General features: G+C 40.4%; 1 protein-coding gene across 2 annotated transcripts; it reads left to right on the forward strand.

Annotated features, from left to right (window-relative positions):
* Positions 1-2,028: 2,028 nt before the first annotated feature.
* On the forward strand, positions 2,029-14,471 carry EI24 (EI24 autophagy associated transmembrane protein). 2 transcript variants are annotated; one of them, XM_072425814.1, is made up of 11 exons: positions 2,029-2,121; positions 4,748-4,895; positions 8,329-8,474; positions 8,902-8,962; positions 9,081-9,147; positions 9,563-9,687; positions 9,779-9,898; positions 10,300-10,411; positions 10,507-10,618; positions 11,464-11,538; positions 13,260-14,471. In XM_072425814.1, exons 2-11 carry the CDS (start codon positions 4,854-4,856, stop codon positions 13,402-13,404), a joined length of 1,005 nt encoding a protein of 334 aa, XP_072281915.1. In that variant the 5' UTR covers positions 2,029-2,121; positions 4,748-4,853; the 3' UTR covers positions 13,405-14,471. The 2 variants fall into 2 exon arrangements, with proteins under 2 accessions (XP_072281915.1, XP_072281916.1); XM_072425815.1 differs by having other exon boundaries at positions 2,092-2,162.
* The last annotated feature ends 2,119 nt before the right edge of the window (positions 14,472-16,590 follow it).

Here is a 16,590-nt window from a genome sequence, read left to right on the forward strand (position 1 = left end):
TTCATTGTCCGTAGTTTCGACAGGACGGTCAACGGAACTATGGATGTTGAACGCTGTACACACGACAGATTTTCATCCAATATCAGCTCTGTGCAGAATATCAGATGAGAACCATCTGACGCGTGTATGTAGTCTAAGGCTTTTGTCTTTCCGCACACTCTAGGACAGCAGTCGCCAACCTTTTGGACCTCACGGTCCACTAAATTCATACTTTTAAATCCCACGGACCATTAATATGAATTTTTTAAAAAAGATAATGGTCCTAATGGTGCCTGGCGAGGACTGTGGAGGTTCTGATTCATTAATCAGCTCACGGTTAAGGGAAGTATTACTATTGTTACTATTATCATTAGTTGTATTATCTTTGGTATTAATAAAAAAATGCAAAATATTTGTTTGCTTTTTCTCACTCATTATGGGATTATTTTATTGGAATCTAGGACCAAACAAGAAATGAGCGTTATCAAAGTCAAACTATTTGATGCCATTAAATATAACAGTTACAGAAAATACACAGTTAAGGTCATACTTACCTAAAAGAGCTTCTGAGAAATAAACAAGTAAAATAAAACAATCGGATAAGAATCGGTTTTGGCGGAGCGGGGTGACTGTTGTAATGGTGGAAACAATATTGAAGTGTACGGCTCGGCCATGGTTGCCTCATACAACTTAACACTACACTGACGTCACGCTGCGCCTCCCTTGTTTTTCTGCCTTTAGTACAGTTAGTGAGGCGAAAATTGTCATTTAGAATATAAGAATTTATTAGAATATTCTTTTTGTTTTAATTATTAATAAAATTGCAAAAAATGTCCAAATTATTCTGTGGACTACTGGTTGGCGACCGCTGCTCTAGGGGAATCAACATGGAAGACGGGTAACTAAACCCAAAACTGCAAAAACAAAATTAACTTACCTTCAATCCCGCAGGGCAGTCCAATCGCTCTGGCGGTGTGCTGCATCGAGTCCCGCGTTGCCCCGACATCTGTCCCAGGGCCGGCGTTTCAGATGCCTCCATCTTCGCCTTTTCCAGTTCTTCATCCTACGTCACCCGACCCAGGCGCGAGATTGGGTGACGTAGGACAAAAACACATATTTGCCGATCTCACTGCGCATGCAAGACCCAAGACCCTCCCGGGATGCGTGACGTTGGTATCCCGGGAGGCTTTGCACTCTCATTCATTCTCGACCGCCTAGGTGATCAAAAATTAGAGGGCGGTGCTGCACCCTTTTTAAAAAAAAAAAAGAGTGTTGCAAACACACAGAATTTTTACTTTACAAAAGGGTTGTCTACTATAATATAAATAACATAATTAAGCCATTTTCCTAATTTTTAGCCTTGGTGTTACAAAAACCACACCATGATGTAAAACCTCCTTGACAAACATCAATAAAAATCCAATACAGTTTATAGTTTTTAATAAAAAATTAAAAATAGGAGTTGAATGACAGGTTTACTTAGTTCTAAGTCACATCTGTATGGTGCAGCGCTGTGTCCGTTACTACAGGTTGACATTCAAGGATTTCGGAGCGCATTTTCAAATTTACTCTGTTTTCTGGAGGCGCCGTTTATGTTTTGATAACACTGTACTCCAGAATCAGCTGGGGGTCTTGCTTACACGTACTTTCCTCATTCCTTCTCATTTATTTGCTGCTGTATAGCCCCATTATGGATTCAGCATCCATTGAAAAGAATTGTACAGGTAGTGATTTTCTGTTAAATGTATACAGCATATATAACCGTAAAAAATCTGGAATTCAGGTCAGGTCCAGAAGTTGCCGGATGTCAACCTGTACAACACACAATTGTGCGCTGCACCTTGCCAATAGACCCTCAGATTTGCTACTTTTGGGGTAAGGAACCTGAAGGGGTTAGGCTCTGGGCAATATATGTGCCATGGCCATTTTATTCTGCACCCCTAGCCCTTTTTTTATATGGCATGCCAGTACCAATTACACTGTAACACTTCAAACCCCAGCGTGCACCGCGCGGTCATTAGGACTCCAAATCCCAACATGCAGCGCATGGTCACCAGGACTCCAACTCCCAGCAGGCAACGCGAGTTCAGGCATGCGCAGTACGGACAGGGCCTGATTGTTCTAACCAAGGGACTGCTCTAGGTGAGCTGGTATTGTGATGGTATTGGGGTTCCTCCAGCCAGGTGGGTAATTCCTAGGGGCAACCCCAGGGCTAAAAACATGTACCCCTGAGTTAGACCAGCAGCTCTGTGTAAGCCCTGTGTGCCTGTTATGCAGACTTCAGCCAAAGGGAGGGGGAGAGGGGGAGAGGGGTCTGTTTACAAAACCTTTCACCCAAGATTCATCCATGAAAATTGTGTGATAACCTTTATTAGCGTCAATAATAGTGTGGGGAGGCTGGAACTGTCACTGACAATGTGTATTAGAATTGTGGAAAGTTTTATTATCATATACTAATGATAATGGCTGCAGCCAAACAGCTGCTGAGTGTCCCCAAATTGTGATTGTTGTGCTGCCGTGTATTGTGCTTTACTTTTATATCTTTTTTATTATTGTGTGTGATTGTGCTGCTGCTGGGCATTGTGCTTCTCAGTTATATCTTTATTATTATTGTGTGTTATTGTGCTGCTGTGTATTGTGCTTCCCATTTATATCTTTTTTATTATTGTGTGTGATTGTGCTGCTGGGTATTGTGCTTCACTTTTTTATCTTCATGTATCATTGTGTGTTTACCTTTATATATTGGGTTTGTTTTGTGTATTATTGGAGTTGTTGTGTCTTTTGTGTGTTTTGTTATGATGTTGTATCTGTGGATCGCATTGTTTGTCTATGCTTTCCAATGGAAGGGATTGTACAGCTTCTATATATGCTTCAGCTTTGCTTTGCTTTAATTCCAGTGTAGCATTTGTCCTGACGTCTCCATAGAGAATTCATTGCATGTTGTTGTGAGCTTTGTGTGTTTTGGTATGTCGGTGGTGTTGTTGTATATCTGGATCACGTTGGCTGTCTATGCTTTCTAATGGAATCGATTCTAAAGCTTCCATGGATGCTTCAACTTTGCTTTGCTTCAATTCCAACGCAGCGTTGATCCTGATGCCTTCATAAAGAATGCATTGCAGTTGTGTGTTTTGTTATGTTGATGGTATTGTTGTATAGCTGGATTGCATTGTTTGTCTAGGCTTTCCAATGGATATGATTGTACAACCTCCATGGATGCTTTGCTTCAATTCCAATGCAATGTTTGTCCTGACGACTCTATAGAGAAATCATTGCGGTTGTTGTGTTGATGTGTATTGTTATGTCGGTGGTGTTGTTGTATAGCTGGATCACATTGGCTGTCTATGCTTTCTAATGGAAACAATTGTACAGCTTCCATGGATGCTTCAGCCTTGCTTTGCTTCAATTACAACACAACATGCATGCTGACCCCTCCATAGAGAATACATTGCAGTTGTGTGCTTTGTGTGTATTGTTATGTTGGTGTTATTGTTGTATCAGTGGATTGCATTGTTTGTCTATGCTTTCCATGGGAAATGATTGTACAGCTTCCATGGACGCTTCATCTTTGCTTTGCTTCAGTTCCAACACAGAGTTGGTTCTTATACCTCTATAGAGAATGCATTGTGTGTTTTGTTATGTTGATGTTTTGTGGATCACATTGTCTTTCTAAGTTTTCCAATGGAAGTGATTGTACAGTTTCCATTACTGCTTTAGTTTTCCTTTGCTTCACTTCAATTCAACACAACGTTTGTCCTGACGCCTCTATAGAGGATGCATTGCGGATGTTATGGTGATATGTACTTCGTGTGTATTTTTATGTCGGTGGTGTTGTTGTGTAGCTGGATTACATTGGCTGTCTATGCTTTCTAATAGAATTGATAGTACAGCTTCCATGGATGCTTCAGCCTTCCTTTGCTTTAATTCCAACACAACATGTATGCTGAGGCCTCCATAGAGAATACATTGCAGTTGTGTGATTTGTTATGTCGGTGTTGTTGTGTATGGGGGTCGCAAGTCTGAGTTTTCCAATGGAAGTGATTACACATGCTACTTGCATGCTGACCCCTCCATAGAGAATACATTGCAGTTGTGTGATTTGTTATGTCGGTGTTGTTGTGTATGGGGATCGTATGTTGTGTATGGGGATCGTATTGTCTGTATGAGTTTTCCAATGGAAGCGATTACACATGCTACTTGCATGCTGACCCCTCCATAGAGAATACATTACATGTTGTTGCAAAGACGCTTTCTAATGTTTTCAGCACTTTGCTATCTGCAGCCATTGTACTTGTTGCAGCATTTGTATACTTTGTGTGTTTTGTTATGTTGTCTGTGTGTAGTTTTGTTGGATTAAGTTTGTTTTTTTGGGTGAGGGTTGGGTTTGCGATAGCTAAAAAGATCCTATAACCATTTGCTATCTGTAGGGGTGACCATCTTCCCACTGGAGAGCAATGTAAGAGGAATTTTTCCTACTGACCACTACACTAATACTATATACACTGTGAGCTGTGTATAAAGTAATTATGGCCGGGGTTCCCAAAGATCTGAAGGTTACTTGAAGGGTTCTCCTTTGTTATAAAGATTAGGAAAGAGAGCCCTGGGGGTCCCAAGGGCTACACATAGGGAACCAAGGGGCCACATCCTTGCACCAGAAAATTGAGCAACCTATTAGATCGCTGCCAATTGTTATTTCTGTTTTACATAATGAATGCTAACTACTGAATCCCAGATCTCACTGCTCTTATTCTTCCTTTATTCCTGTTTGTAGGGCCCAGAGGTGTGCAAGCTTCCCCATCATGGTTGCTTGTGGCCTTCTAGTTTTCCTTTCCCATTTTAGCTGATAGTCAAGCAGTCGATGTGTAGAGAGGTGAAAAATGGCCGACAGCTTGAAAATCTTTCTCCAGGACATTGTTCGGGTAAGTCAATCTTCTATTTTAGGAGGAGGAGGAGTTTAAATGTGGATATTTTTCTGTTGTGTTGTACATACAGGATGAACTGGTCATACAAGAATGCACAAATGCAACATTTTAGGTGGAGTCATTTGACACATTAATGGAGAATTGATACATACAGGGAACATACCCTACCAGCCCTTATATTGTGATCCAACCCTTCAGTAACCACCCAAAAAAAGCCAGGTGGTCACTGAAAAGTGTCAGGGGGTGCGCCCAGCTAAAAAGGGGTTGGGGAGAACATCAAAGTTGCGTTTGTCTATATTCCGGTACTATTCCGGCATTGCTTGCAACCATCCTGATATTCTTATTATATTAAAAGAGGTTTAAAATGACAGACATACAGACAATGACACAGGAGGAGGAGAGGACCCTGCCCCAAAGAGCTTACAATCTAGGAGGTGGGGAAGTATCACACAATAAGAGGGGAAATATGAAGTGGTGGGAAGAAGTGAGGGTTTAGGAGACAGAAGAAGGTGGGTGGGTGAGGTTGAAACGTTGGGTTTCAAGGGCTCTTTTAAAAGAGCAAAAAGTAGGAGCAAGTGGAATAGGACAGGGAAGACCATTCCAGAAAGTTGGGGCAGCTCTAGAAAAGTCTTGGAGCCGTGCGTGTGATGAGGTTATGAGTGAGGAAGTCATTAGTAGGTCATTGGAGTAGTGAAGCAGTGTAGTGAGCGGCTGGGGGGGGGAATCAGGAATTTGAAATTGAAGGTGAAATGGAAGCCAATGAAGAGAACTACAAAGAGAGGCAGCAGAAGAGGTGGGAAGGATGGATGAGTATGGCTGCAGCATATTCTTATGTTTTCCTTTATGGGATATTAAGGAAGTTCCATGTCAATGAAGCCTTGGGGCTTCCCCTCCATACTCCCCTCCACCTGGATCCATCCTTCTCCTATCAGTTGTACTACTTTCCTATTCTCCCTTCTTTGTCCTGATATTCCCATGTTTTCCTTCATGGGATATTAAGAAAGGCTCACACCAGAAAAGCCCTTTGGCACAATCCTTCCCCCACCCTGCACACCCCCCTTCCATTACCCCTTGGATTTCTTCTTTGTCTATAAGTTGTACCCTTTTCATTTTCTCCCTTCTTTATTCTCCATTCCCTCCCCCACTAGTGCTCCACAAGTGCTCTGATCCCTTTTAAGAGTTGCTTTCCCCAGCGTGGGGTACTTTTGTTCCAGGACAAAGGAGATGACCAGGGGCCTGGTGAATTGATCAGAGCTTTCATAGGACTCTTGCAGGTCTTCATGGCGGAAGTACAGTTCCCAGTGCACACGTCAGAGATTTAGGGATGTATTTACAGAGATCATCATCAGATAATTCCAGAAATGTTCCCCAGCAATAATGAAATACCTAATAAAAAACATGCTACATCCCAACTTTTCCAGCATAACAAAAATAAACAGAGTTAGTAACTTTTAGTGCATCAAATCCACAAAGAAAAAAAGCCAAATAAGTTTTTATTAAAGGATAAAACATACATCATAATTAAAATCACGACATCTCAAACATGATTCCCAGTTAATGTTTATTTTGACGCGTTTCGCAGACCACTGTCTGCTTCCTCAGTAAATAAGTGGGATAAAAGCTATCAAGTATTGATATATTCACAATCAAGTATTATTCAGGTTAAGATAATTACAAAGGACAAGGGGGCGCTCTTTGTGCCTTAAGGAAAAGAAGTTTAAGCTCCGGATAAGGAAGGGATTCTTCACTGTAAGGTTTGTGACAATGTGGAATCGGCTCCCTCAGGAAGTAGTTTCAGCAACTACTATAGATTGCTTTAAGAAAAAGCTGGAAGCACAAAATATAACTGGGGATTAAAGCTTCAAAGTGAAAATAACAGAGACTGTTGATGCAGGGAACATTTTTTTCCCCTGTTGGAACAAATTGTACCAGGGTTTGTTTTTTTGCCTTCCTCTGGATCAACTAAGACTTTAGGGTTTTTATTTGGAATATATTTATTTCGCTAGAGGTTGAATTTGATGGACTTATTCTTTATTTCAACCTGACCAACTATGTAAGCAGTTGCATGCTAATCAAAATTGGTCCTTCAACATTGCGGCAACCAGCACAGCAGCAGTAGAAAGAGTGGACCGTGTCAAATATCACATTTCCACATACGACTAAGAAAGGAGATCTAAAGGGATGTTATACAGCGTACATGCACCTCCAGTTCGAAAACAACTCCTTTCCTTTAACTACTGATAGTCATGGCAATCTCTGGGGAGACCCATCGTCAATGATGAATTGAGGCAGAGGATTCATTATAAAATAGTTTTCTTTAATGATTATACCTTTGCAGAAGACTGTGGTACAAACTTTCCTCTGGCATCTCAGACTGCTGTTGTGTTCTCCAGCAAGGCAATGGCATTGCCTCTTGCAATCTGCAAAGATGGAAATTGATGTGATCACCGCAGCTGATGATATGTCTGGGGTGTAGCTGTGGACCTTCAGTAGAAAAAGCTGCGGATTCTCTTCCAGCCTACCAGCCTTGATGCTTCTGGGGAAAAAAATTAACCAATATCATCAAATAGCTTGATGGCATTGAGCCGAGTCCATGGGTCTCTGCTCTCTGTGCTTATAGGGACTAATTAAAGAGCTCTTTACCAATTTTCTTATTATAACTTCTCTGCAACAGCTGCACCATGACCAGGAAGTGGAACTAAAGTCCCACTTTCTAAAATCCATGATCATGTAGGTGGCTATTGTAGAAAAGGACAGGCAATGTTCCTTCTGCAATAACTGATCGCTGGCCAGACGTCACATTTTGGTGAGCTGCGCAAGCAGCAACCAGTGCAGCCGGTCAGCAACCAGTGCAGTTATGTCATCCTGGCTCGGCCAATCAAGATGGTCAAAAATAGTCTCAAGGAAGAATATGGCGGCACCCTGAGATGAAATGAGGACAGGTATCGTGGTTTTTAGTTCCACTTACCGGTAACTATTTCTTCATAGATTCCAACTAGATCATGGCTATACCTGCATGTTGTGTGATCCACTTCTAGTCTGCATAGAAAGCCTGTGTAATAGTTAGAAATGCAGGAGCTCAACTGGGAGACAAGAAGTGTAGTCACAAAGCTTTTTCACTCTATAACAGGAAGTACATTTGATGATCACTAGGCATTTTGAAAGCTGCAGATTTAAAAATGGCCGATCATTACATTGCGCAGAGGAGGCAGACACATCCATCCCACGCAGTGAGGAGTTTTGTGAAATGTGGCTGCAATACATTGCACAAAAATACTGATAAATTAGATGGACTCATCCATACCTTTGTCACTGTTGTAGTATGCTGGATTTGCAGTGCAGTGTTTTTCCGTTTTTGAATCTTAAAATTTTAGGAACCGATTCTTGACGAACATTGCAGGTAATAATTAAAAACATTTATTTTGTGTAGGGTATTAAAGATTCTATTTGGGGAATTTGTACAATCTCTAAACTCGATGCTCGAATACAGCAGAGGAGAGAGGAGCAGAGAAAAAGGCGGGCAAGTAGCGCCCTGGCCCAGCGGAGAGCTCAGAGTGAAGAGAGGAAGCCGGAGAAGTGAGTAGATCGGATCTGTATTAAAAAACTCTGCACAATGAATATTTATCCTGCAGACCAAATCTTTATAAAAATCCTTAGCAAACATGGCTTTTTGTGGGACAAAATGATTCTCCAATAATAATATTGATGGCATGAAGTTATATACAGATCTCAACCTGAAAAAGTTGCCCTGCTCCGTGCTCCTTTCCCCTTTATTGGTCCTAATATTTGATAGGAGACCTTTTTTGACAGGAGCAGAGCCGAGTGCAACTTTTACTGAAGAATTCAGCATTTGAACTTTAATTCAGCCATTGATAATGGAATCTACTGATTGCTTTTATGTGTTTTTTTTGTTTTTTGTTTTTTTTTTATGATATGCTCAGATGAAATTGATAGCATTTCATGTAGTTGCCTTTTTAATAACAATTTTCACTTGCATCTTTAGTGAACCGCGTATTGTCACCCGGATATTTCAGTGTTGTGCCTGGAATGGTGGCGTCTTCTGGGTATGTAGTTTTATTCCTTGTCTCATGTTCAGTTTTTTATTCTGTTATAGCTAATATACATTTTCATGTTAGCCATCTCTTAGCCATGCATCTAACTTATCTTCACTTTGTTTTGCAGTTGAGTCTGTTTTTGTTCTACCGGATGTTCATCCCCTTGCTGCAGTCTGTCACTGCTCGCATTATTGGTAAATATCATTGGCGCTGTATATTGAGACTTACTTCAGCTTCGCTTAACTTTATCTTAGGATAAACACACCCACTGTAGCATGAAACAAAAACTGCCTATATAACTATGCTTTGCATAGATTCTAAAGCCTAATAGTCCACTAAGAAGTATTTCTAGGTCTGTATTACAAATAGCTTGATTGCCAATCTGCCATTAACAGTAAAGCCCTTCATTCACACAAAGCAAATTAGATGTAAAGTGCAGTGATTTCATCATGGAAAGAACTAGGGAACTTTGATGAACACTAACTCATAGTGACTCTGTGCCTTCAATCAGGTGCTTTTAGCAGGTCAAAGTGACCCACTTAACAATCGATTGTTTGTGGTCAGAGGGAAAGTATCTCTGCATGTCCTCATTCCATTGTGTCTTTGCAGGTGATCCATCCTTGCATGGTGATGTCTGGTCATGGTTGGAATTTATCCTCACATCGGTGTTTAGTGCCCTCTGGGTCCTGCCACTCTTTGTTTTGAGTAAAGTGGTCAATGCCATTTGGTTTCAGGTGGGTGACCTCATTCTCTTTAAAATCACACAATTTGCCCAATTACTGGTAATACTAACATTAAATCCTTGCAATGTGTTTTGTTTTGCAGGACATAGCGGATTTGGCATTTGAAATGTCCGGCAGAAAAGCACAGCCTTTCCCTAGTGTCAGTAAAATTATTGCCGACATGTTGTTCAATCTCCTGCTCCAGGCTCTCTTCCTGATCCAGGTATCTTTTAGTAACTTTCCATTCAAGTAATCTTGTAGATTAAACTGGCTCTCTGGGGATTTGTTTTTTTGTGGACTTCTTGGTAAAGGTACTGTTGCGATGTCTGTTGCGCAATGTGATTGCACATTGGATGCTCAAATAACATATATCATCCTTGGCAGCCTACCCCTTTATGACATCCTGAAATGAACTAGGAGTGTTATCAACATGAGACATGCTATGGAGTGTATGCAGAAATTTGCTGGAGGTGGAAGGATAGAATATGTTTTTGCCGGGCAGGATGTGGCATGTTTCGTCTTCCTGCAATCGCCTCGCAATTTTTTTTTTTTAAATTGGTTCAGTTTTAAAGCAGTTTTGTAACACCATGGTATTATAAATTCACATATATTTTTGTACTTTAGGGCATGTTCGTCAGTCTGTTCCCGATTGATGTGATTGGACAGCTCATCAGTCTTCTCCACATGTCTCTGCTCTACTCATTGTACTGCTTTGAGTATCGATGGTTTAATAAAGGTAATTTCTTCACCATTAATATATTGAGAGGGGAAAAAGGGTATTATTTTTGTATTTATGCCCTTTGTGATAATCCTTTGCTGTCTCATCTGTAGGAGTCGAAATGCACCAACGGTTATCCAACATTGAACGCAACTGGCCTTATTACTTTGGATTCGGTTTACCCTTGGCCTCCTTGACAGCCTTGCAGTCCTCTTATATCATCAGGTAAATGTAATGCTTTATGCTAAGTCTAATTTATTAATATGAATTGTGTAGCTAGTGCCCCAATGCTTCTTTATCTAGTTGACATTCATAATACAGACTTCACATGCAAATGACCTAGATTCCTGCTTACGTAAATGCCACTGGTCACCTAGCAAAGCCATAGATAATTATGCGATCTGTAGCTTTGTGCTTACATTTTGGACAATTATTATTATCTATGCTGCTGGTCAAGAGTCAGCAGTTTATTGGTCATTTCTGTGCTGTAATTGACAATCCAGATACAGTGTCTATACTAAAGTATACTTTGACCACTTAAGTCCCTGATTCTTTTTACTTTATAACAGTCTTGGGTCTAGGAAGTAATGAAAAGACTTTACATAGTCTACACTACTCATATATATATATATATATATATATATATATATATATATATATATATACACATATACACACTCTTCCAATGGATTGCATCACACAGGCTGGCTGAAAAGGTAGTTCTGAATGTAAGCTCTTGGGGGGAGGGTCCTCTCCTCATTTGTCACTGTCTGTATCTGTCTGTCATTTGCAACCCCCACAGCGCTGTGTAATATGTTAAGGCATATTTAAATACTGTTTATTAATAAGAATAACTTTTTTAGGCATATCGGAATACAGTTTAGTATATTGCAAATAGACTTGACAATGAGCCAAAGTGATCAAGCATATGATAGTCATGAGCTGATCCAGCATAACATTCATACTTTACACCAGGAGTAATCACCACACATTTTCAAGAAAAACGATGTATGCAGCTTTGCTTAGGTTTGGTTTTGTGCAATGACTGAAACTGTTTTGTTCTCTTCCAGTGGCTGTCTATTCTCCATCCTCTTCCCACTTTTCATTATCAGTGCTAATGAAGCAAGAACGCCTAACAAAGTGTAGTAAGTATTTCTGAGCCTATGTATACTTCAATTCACACCTACCTAGAAGAAAAGATGCCACATGTCTCCTTACCATTTATGACTTTCCTAAACTGTAGTCTAAGAACACCACCAGTCAAAACTCAAAATCTTGGGAGGCACTGGGAATGATCAGAGCCCCTCAAGTTGTTGTTGCTGTCTGTGTCCCTATTGGGAGGTTCAACTGTTGTAAACTCTCATAAATTGGAACACAGAAAAAAAAAACATTTTTAATAGCGTGCGGATGGGTTAAGCAATATGTTTTTGCTGCCTGTGTCTTTTTTTTGTTCCATTGGCAACTGCTAAACATTTCTTGTATGAACAAAAAGACAGGAAAGATGGTGACAGACAAATTGACTACAGTACTGCTACCAGAACAGGTTGTTAGGGAAATCTTCCAGTAGGGACATATGATTGACAACCTTAATCAGGCAATATTGAAGAAGAACAATACAAACACTTCTATAGGTGACAGTGATGGAGGAGCTTCATAAAGCAAAGAACTAGCTTCCGAAAATAGCTTATTTTGAGTTAAAATTTGCTTCTCCAGTAAATGGTGCTTTTCTCTTCCCTTTGATGTGCCATGTGAGGGGTGGGCTCTGTGTGTCCTTATTATGTAGGACTGCTGATCCCATTACAGGGCCATGACCATGAGCAAAGATTATGGTGCACTCTCATTAGCCTCAACTCGCTTTGCTGATTTTTCTCCCTGTTTCCTATTTATGCTGTGGAAATAAAAAGAACAGACACAGGTTAAAAAAAAGCTGTACAATGTCAGGCTTATACACGGTAGCTCAGAGGTTAGCAGTCTGGCCTTTGCAGCGCTAGGTCCCAGGTTCGAATCTCAGCCAGGACACTATCTGCATGGAATTTGCAGGTTCTCCCCGTGTCTCTGTGAGTTTTCTCTGGGTACACTGGTTTCCTCCCATATTAAAAAAAAACATGCAGTTATGTTAATTGTCTACCCCCAAAATTGACCTTGGACTGTATTTATGACATATGACTGTGGTAGGAACATTAGATTGTGAGCCCCTTTGAGGGACTGCTAGTGACATGACTATGAACATGACTATGAACGCAGTACAGCACTGTGGAATATGATGGCGCTATATAAATACTATGTAATAATATTATGCTACTTTGATATGGGCAAAGTATAGCTGCATAGTATAAAAAAAAGGTGCTCCCTGCTATGGCTGTACAACCCATAAGACCCATATTCTTTGTTTGTGTATACACTAATAAAACACGGTTGCTTTGCCCAAACAACTGAATTTTCAGTTCCTGTAAAATAATACAAAGGATAAAGGAAAATATTGCTTGACTTTACAGATATTAAACTTCCAGCAGCTTATATTGAGAACTTGGTTTTTACAAATACCTATAGTCAAAGTGAACCTTCTGTCTTGTCCAAGGGACAAAATCAGAACCCGTGTAAAGCTTTAATTGATTTAGTTGAAACCCTGGGCACAGGGCAGGGGACTCTCCCCATATAACTTACTCCATAGAGGACTGGTGATCACTCCAGCACTGTCACATGGAGTAAGTTGCATGTTCTCCCCTACCTGGAACTATCTGGTATTGTCTATGCTTGCAATAGCTTAACAGTTTGTGGCCTTTGTAAAGACAACATCACAGTAACGTTATTATTGAAATGTTAAGATTATATAGTCTGATTAATCTTCAATTTGTTTTTTTCACAGTCACTTCCAGCTGCGCCTCTTCTCGCTGGTAGTCTTCCTCAGTAACCGACTTTTTCACAAGACCGTCTACCTGCAGTCCACACTCGGCGCGTCAGCCAGCCCACACCCATCACCTGCCAAACACAGGGTCACACTGGGGCGTTAAGCCAAGTGGGTGGAAAATGAAGTCCGTCCCCTGCTGCCATATTTTTAACTCCTGCTGACTGACGGGTGCTGTGCCACGTTGGTTATCTTTATTTTTTTCTCCCTTGTTGCTGGGCCCTTCTTTGGAACTGTTGTATTTTTCAGAAAATGATTTGTGTGTCGTACTAGTGCAGAAAATGCCAACATTGGCCTGGGTTACCCACTTTTTAAACTTTGTACTTTTAAAACCTTCCCCAGTGCTGGCAAATAAACCTTGCTTATCTTTTAGACACCCACAGCAGCCTACAGGGTGCTCCGTTTTGTTTTCCTGTTTGACGATAGCACACAAATATATTTAAGACTCCGACTGAATCGACCAACTAAAAAGCAAAGATCGAGCGGGATCCTCTGTCAATGAGTTTTACATCTGTGCAAGATTTGTGCCGGGTATGAATTCCTTTGTGCCAGTCCTAAAACCGTTATTTAGTGGGTTGATAGTAACTGAGCACTAGGGCTCCAGCACTCAGGGATGGAGGGATTCATTACTCTTTATTTTTATTACCTTAATGTTAATTATTTGTGTCTAATTGAGCTATGGACAAAACAGATCTTTGTCTGACTTTGACCATTTTGTGATTTTAAAAAGCAGCAAATGAACAATTTCTATGTGACTGATGTGTTCTGAGTGTAATGAGTATTTGGAGGTATTCTAATGGATGGCGTCTTTCAACTTGTTTTTCAGTATTTCCTAATTGATATTTGTAACTCCTCAGTGGCTTTCACTTCTTTTTCACTTCTCTGTTCTAATTTTGTTAATGGAGAATTCTCAAAGATCATAGAGTTATGGGGAGGAGTGGTTATTTATAATACTTGTCGAGTGGGTGTGTAACGCCTGGTGCAACATAGTCATAAAGAAATATTGTTAGGCAAAACCCCCCTGGGGATAAGGAAGGGATCCATTGTTTCCTGTATAATGTACTAAAAGCAGGCCTGGGTTTGTGGGAGAAACACCAACAGGCCTGCAAGGGTTAATGTTAAGTTCTGTGCAAATCCAATATTGTATAAATACAAGAGCCATGTGTATTTCTACTTGAATCTTGTTTTTTTTCCCCAGATCTCTGCAATAATACAGCATGAAAGACACAACTCTTTGTAACTTCCTGTAATGCAGACTGGTCACTACTGCTCCATATCTACTTTTGCAGCATGACTGATCATGTACCTACACCCTACAGAGTAATACAAAACCAGGTTTTCCTGTAGTCTACATGCACGTTGTAGTGGGTAGGCCTGCTGGGTCCATGGTAAAGCTCAGTTCACTGCACTGCCTATATGCAGCCCTTTTGTTGATGTCACTGCTGCATTTACAAGTAATACAGTATAACCTCGGTTATCCGGAACCCACGGACATAGCCGATTCCGGGTAAGTGTAGTTTCCGGTTAACTGAGGTTACTTTGAAACGAAGGTTTCCCAGCCATTCAGCACTAGACTTAAATGTGGAGACTTGCCCTATTCACCTCTAGTGCTGAATGGCTGAGAAAAGGGAAACCCTGATGACACTTGAGCCGTCATTAGGGTTTTTCTTTTCTTAGCCAATCACAGAGTGGAACAATCAGTGGAGTTCTGCTCTGCTCTCCTGGCAGCTCCGCTCTCCTGATTGCTCCCGCAACCCTAGCGGAGCTGTGATATGTGTTCTTGGATGCAGATTACATGCCACAGCGGAGCTGTCGGGTGCCGGTTATCTGAGTTCCGCATAACCGGGGTTCTACTGTATCTGGATTTACAATGGCATTTGGTGCACAAAAATGCATTCATTTTACTTGTAGCTAATAAATATTATATTTCAATGAAAGGTATTTTGCCTTAGCTTTAAAGGTTTAAAAGGTAAGTGATTTTCCCTGTACTTAAAGGGAAGCTGCATCTATGTAAAACTTTTAAAAATGAAAATCCTGCCTGGTAACTTTTGCGAGCCAGAAAGCTTTTTGTGTCCCCTTTGATACTGGTCCAACTTTGCTGCTCAGGATCCCTAACCAGGAAACCTTTTACACTTCTACCATAGCAGCCAATGGCAGTTTTTTTTTTTTTTTTTGGAAGAAGGATGGGGTGGTGCTTATCTCAGCTTAGAAAAATGGTTCCTGAGGAGCTTTCTTTCTTTTACTGCAGTTTTTTATTCTCACCCTCAATTAGTAATAATAAGAGTTTCCATACCTGCTAATATTGTACATTTGATGTTTGGCTTTCTACACTCTGACATGTCTCATAGCTATTGCAATGTCCCTTATAGCCATTGCATCAGCTATCCCAGGCCTTCCATTGATCTAGGGATAATATTGGTCCTCTTTGTTATGTATGCATATTTTGGAGGGGCACTGGTTAGGTATTGGAGGGTATATGTCTTTCTGGAGGTAGGGTAGGAGGAAAAGAAAGCAAGGACTCTCATTCAGGGGTAATATTGCACTAAAAACTGGAAAGAGATTCCATCTCTATTGGAGATATGACATCCTGACGGACACTGGCTACTTTCTGATGCATTTTCCCTTTTATTGGGGCCTAGGTCAGTATTTTCCCTATACTTTTTTTTTTTTTAAAGCTGAGTGGGAAGAAGCTGTAGGTGGGTGGTGGCCCCTGTATTTTGACCCAAAGTACTGGGTGGTGTGCCCGACTAAAAGGCGCTTGGGAGAACACTGGGTAAGGCTGTATAACCAAGCCCTAATTGAGGGTAAATTGGGTCAGAAAGAAGCCAGAGTTTGTTGAAGATTAAAAAAAAACAAAAAAAAAAAACAGTTTCCTTGATGATGCCTATCTTTTCAGTTTTCCCTTCCCACCAATTAATATCACGTACATACTACATACCTGTATATTATGGTATTGGTGCAACAATGTGTACCCAAATCTTTACCTGGTAAGATTAATTCAATGAATGTAAAATTCCTGATTTTATGTTTAAAACTGGGAGAAAGGTTTTTATTATTTTAAAGGAAATTTGGACAATAACAAACATTTAGAATGAAGAAAGAAAAACATAGGAGCTTTAAATATTACAATATTCCTTCATGATCAAAGTCCAAGTTTCATACAAGTTCAAAACATAAGTATATGAATGAATGGGCATCCTTGGGATTTATAAGTGGCCAAAACATAAATAGCAGAAAATAATACAGGAAGATTGGGCCAGAAATTAAAAAAAAGTAACAAGAAATTATACTC

Source organism: Pyxicephalus adspersus, chromosome 11, assembly GCF_032062135.1.
Source record: "Pyxicephalus adspersus chromosome 11, UCB_Pads_2.0, whole genome shotgun sequence".
NCBI classification, from domain to species: domain Eukaryota; kingdom Metazoa; phylum Chordata; class Amphibia; order Anura; family Pyxicephalidae; genus Pyxicephalus; species Pyxicephalus adspersus.

Bases quoted from the DNA above. Each gene is read 5' to 3' on its own strand.
- EI24 (XM_072425814.1), top strand. From the start codon at position 4,854: ATGGCCGACAGCTTGAAAATCTTTCTCCAGGACATTGTTCGG. The intron at 9,899-10,299 runs GTATCTTTTAGT...TTTGTACTTTAG, and splicing joins AGGCTCTCTTCCTGATCCAG to GGCATGTTCGTCAGTCTGTT. The intron at 11,539-13,259 runs GTAAGTATTTCT...TTTTTTTCACAG, and splicing joins AGAACGCCTAACAAAGTGTA to TCACTTCCAGCTGCGCCTCT.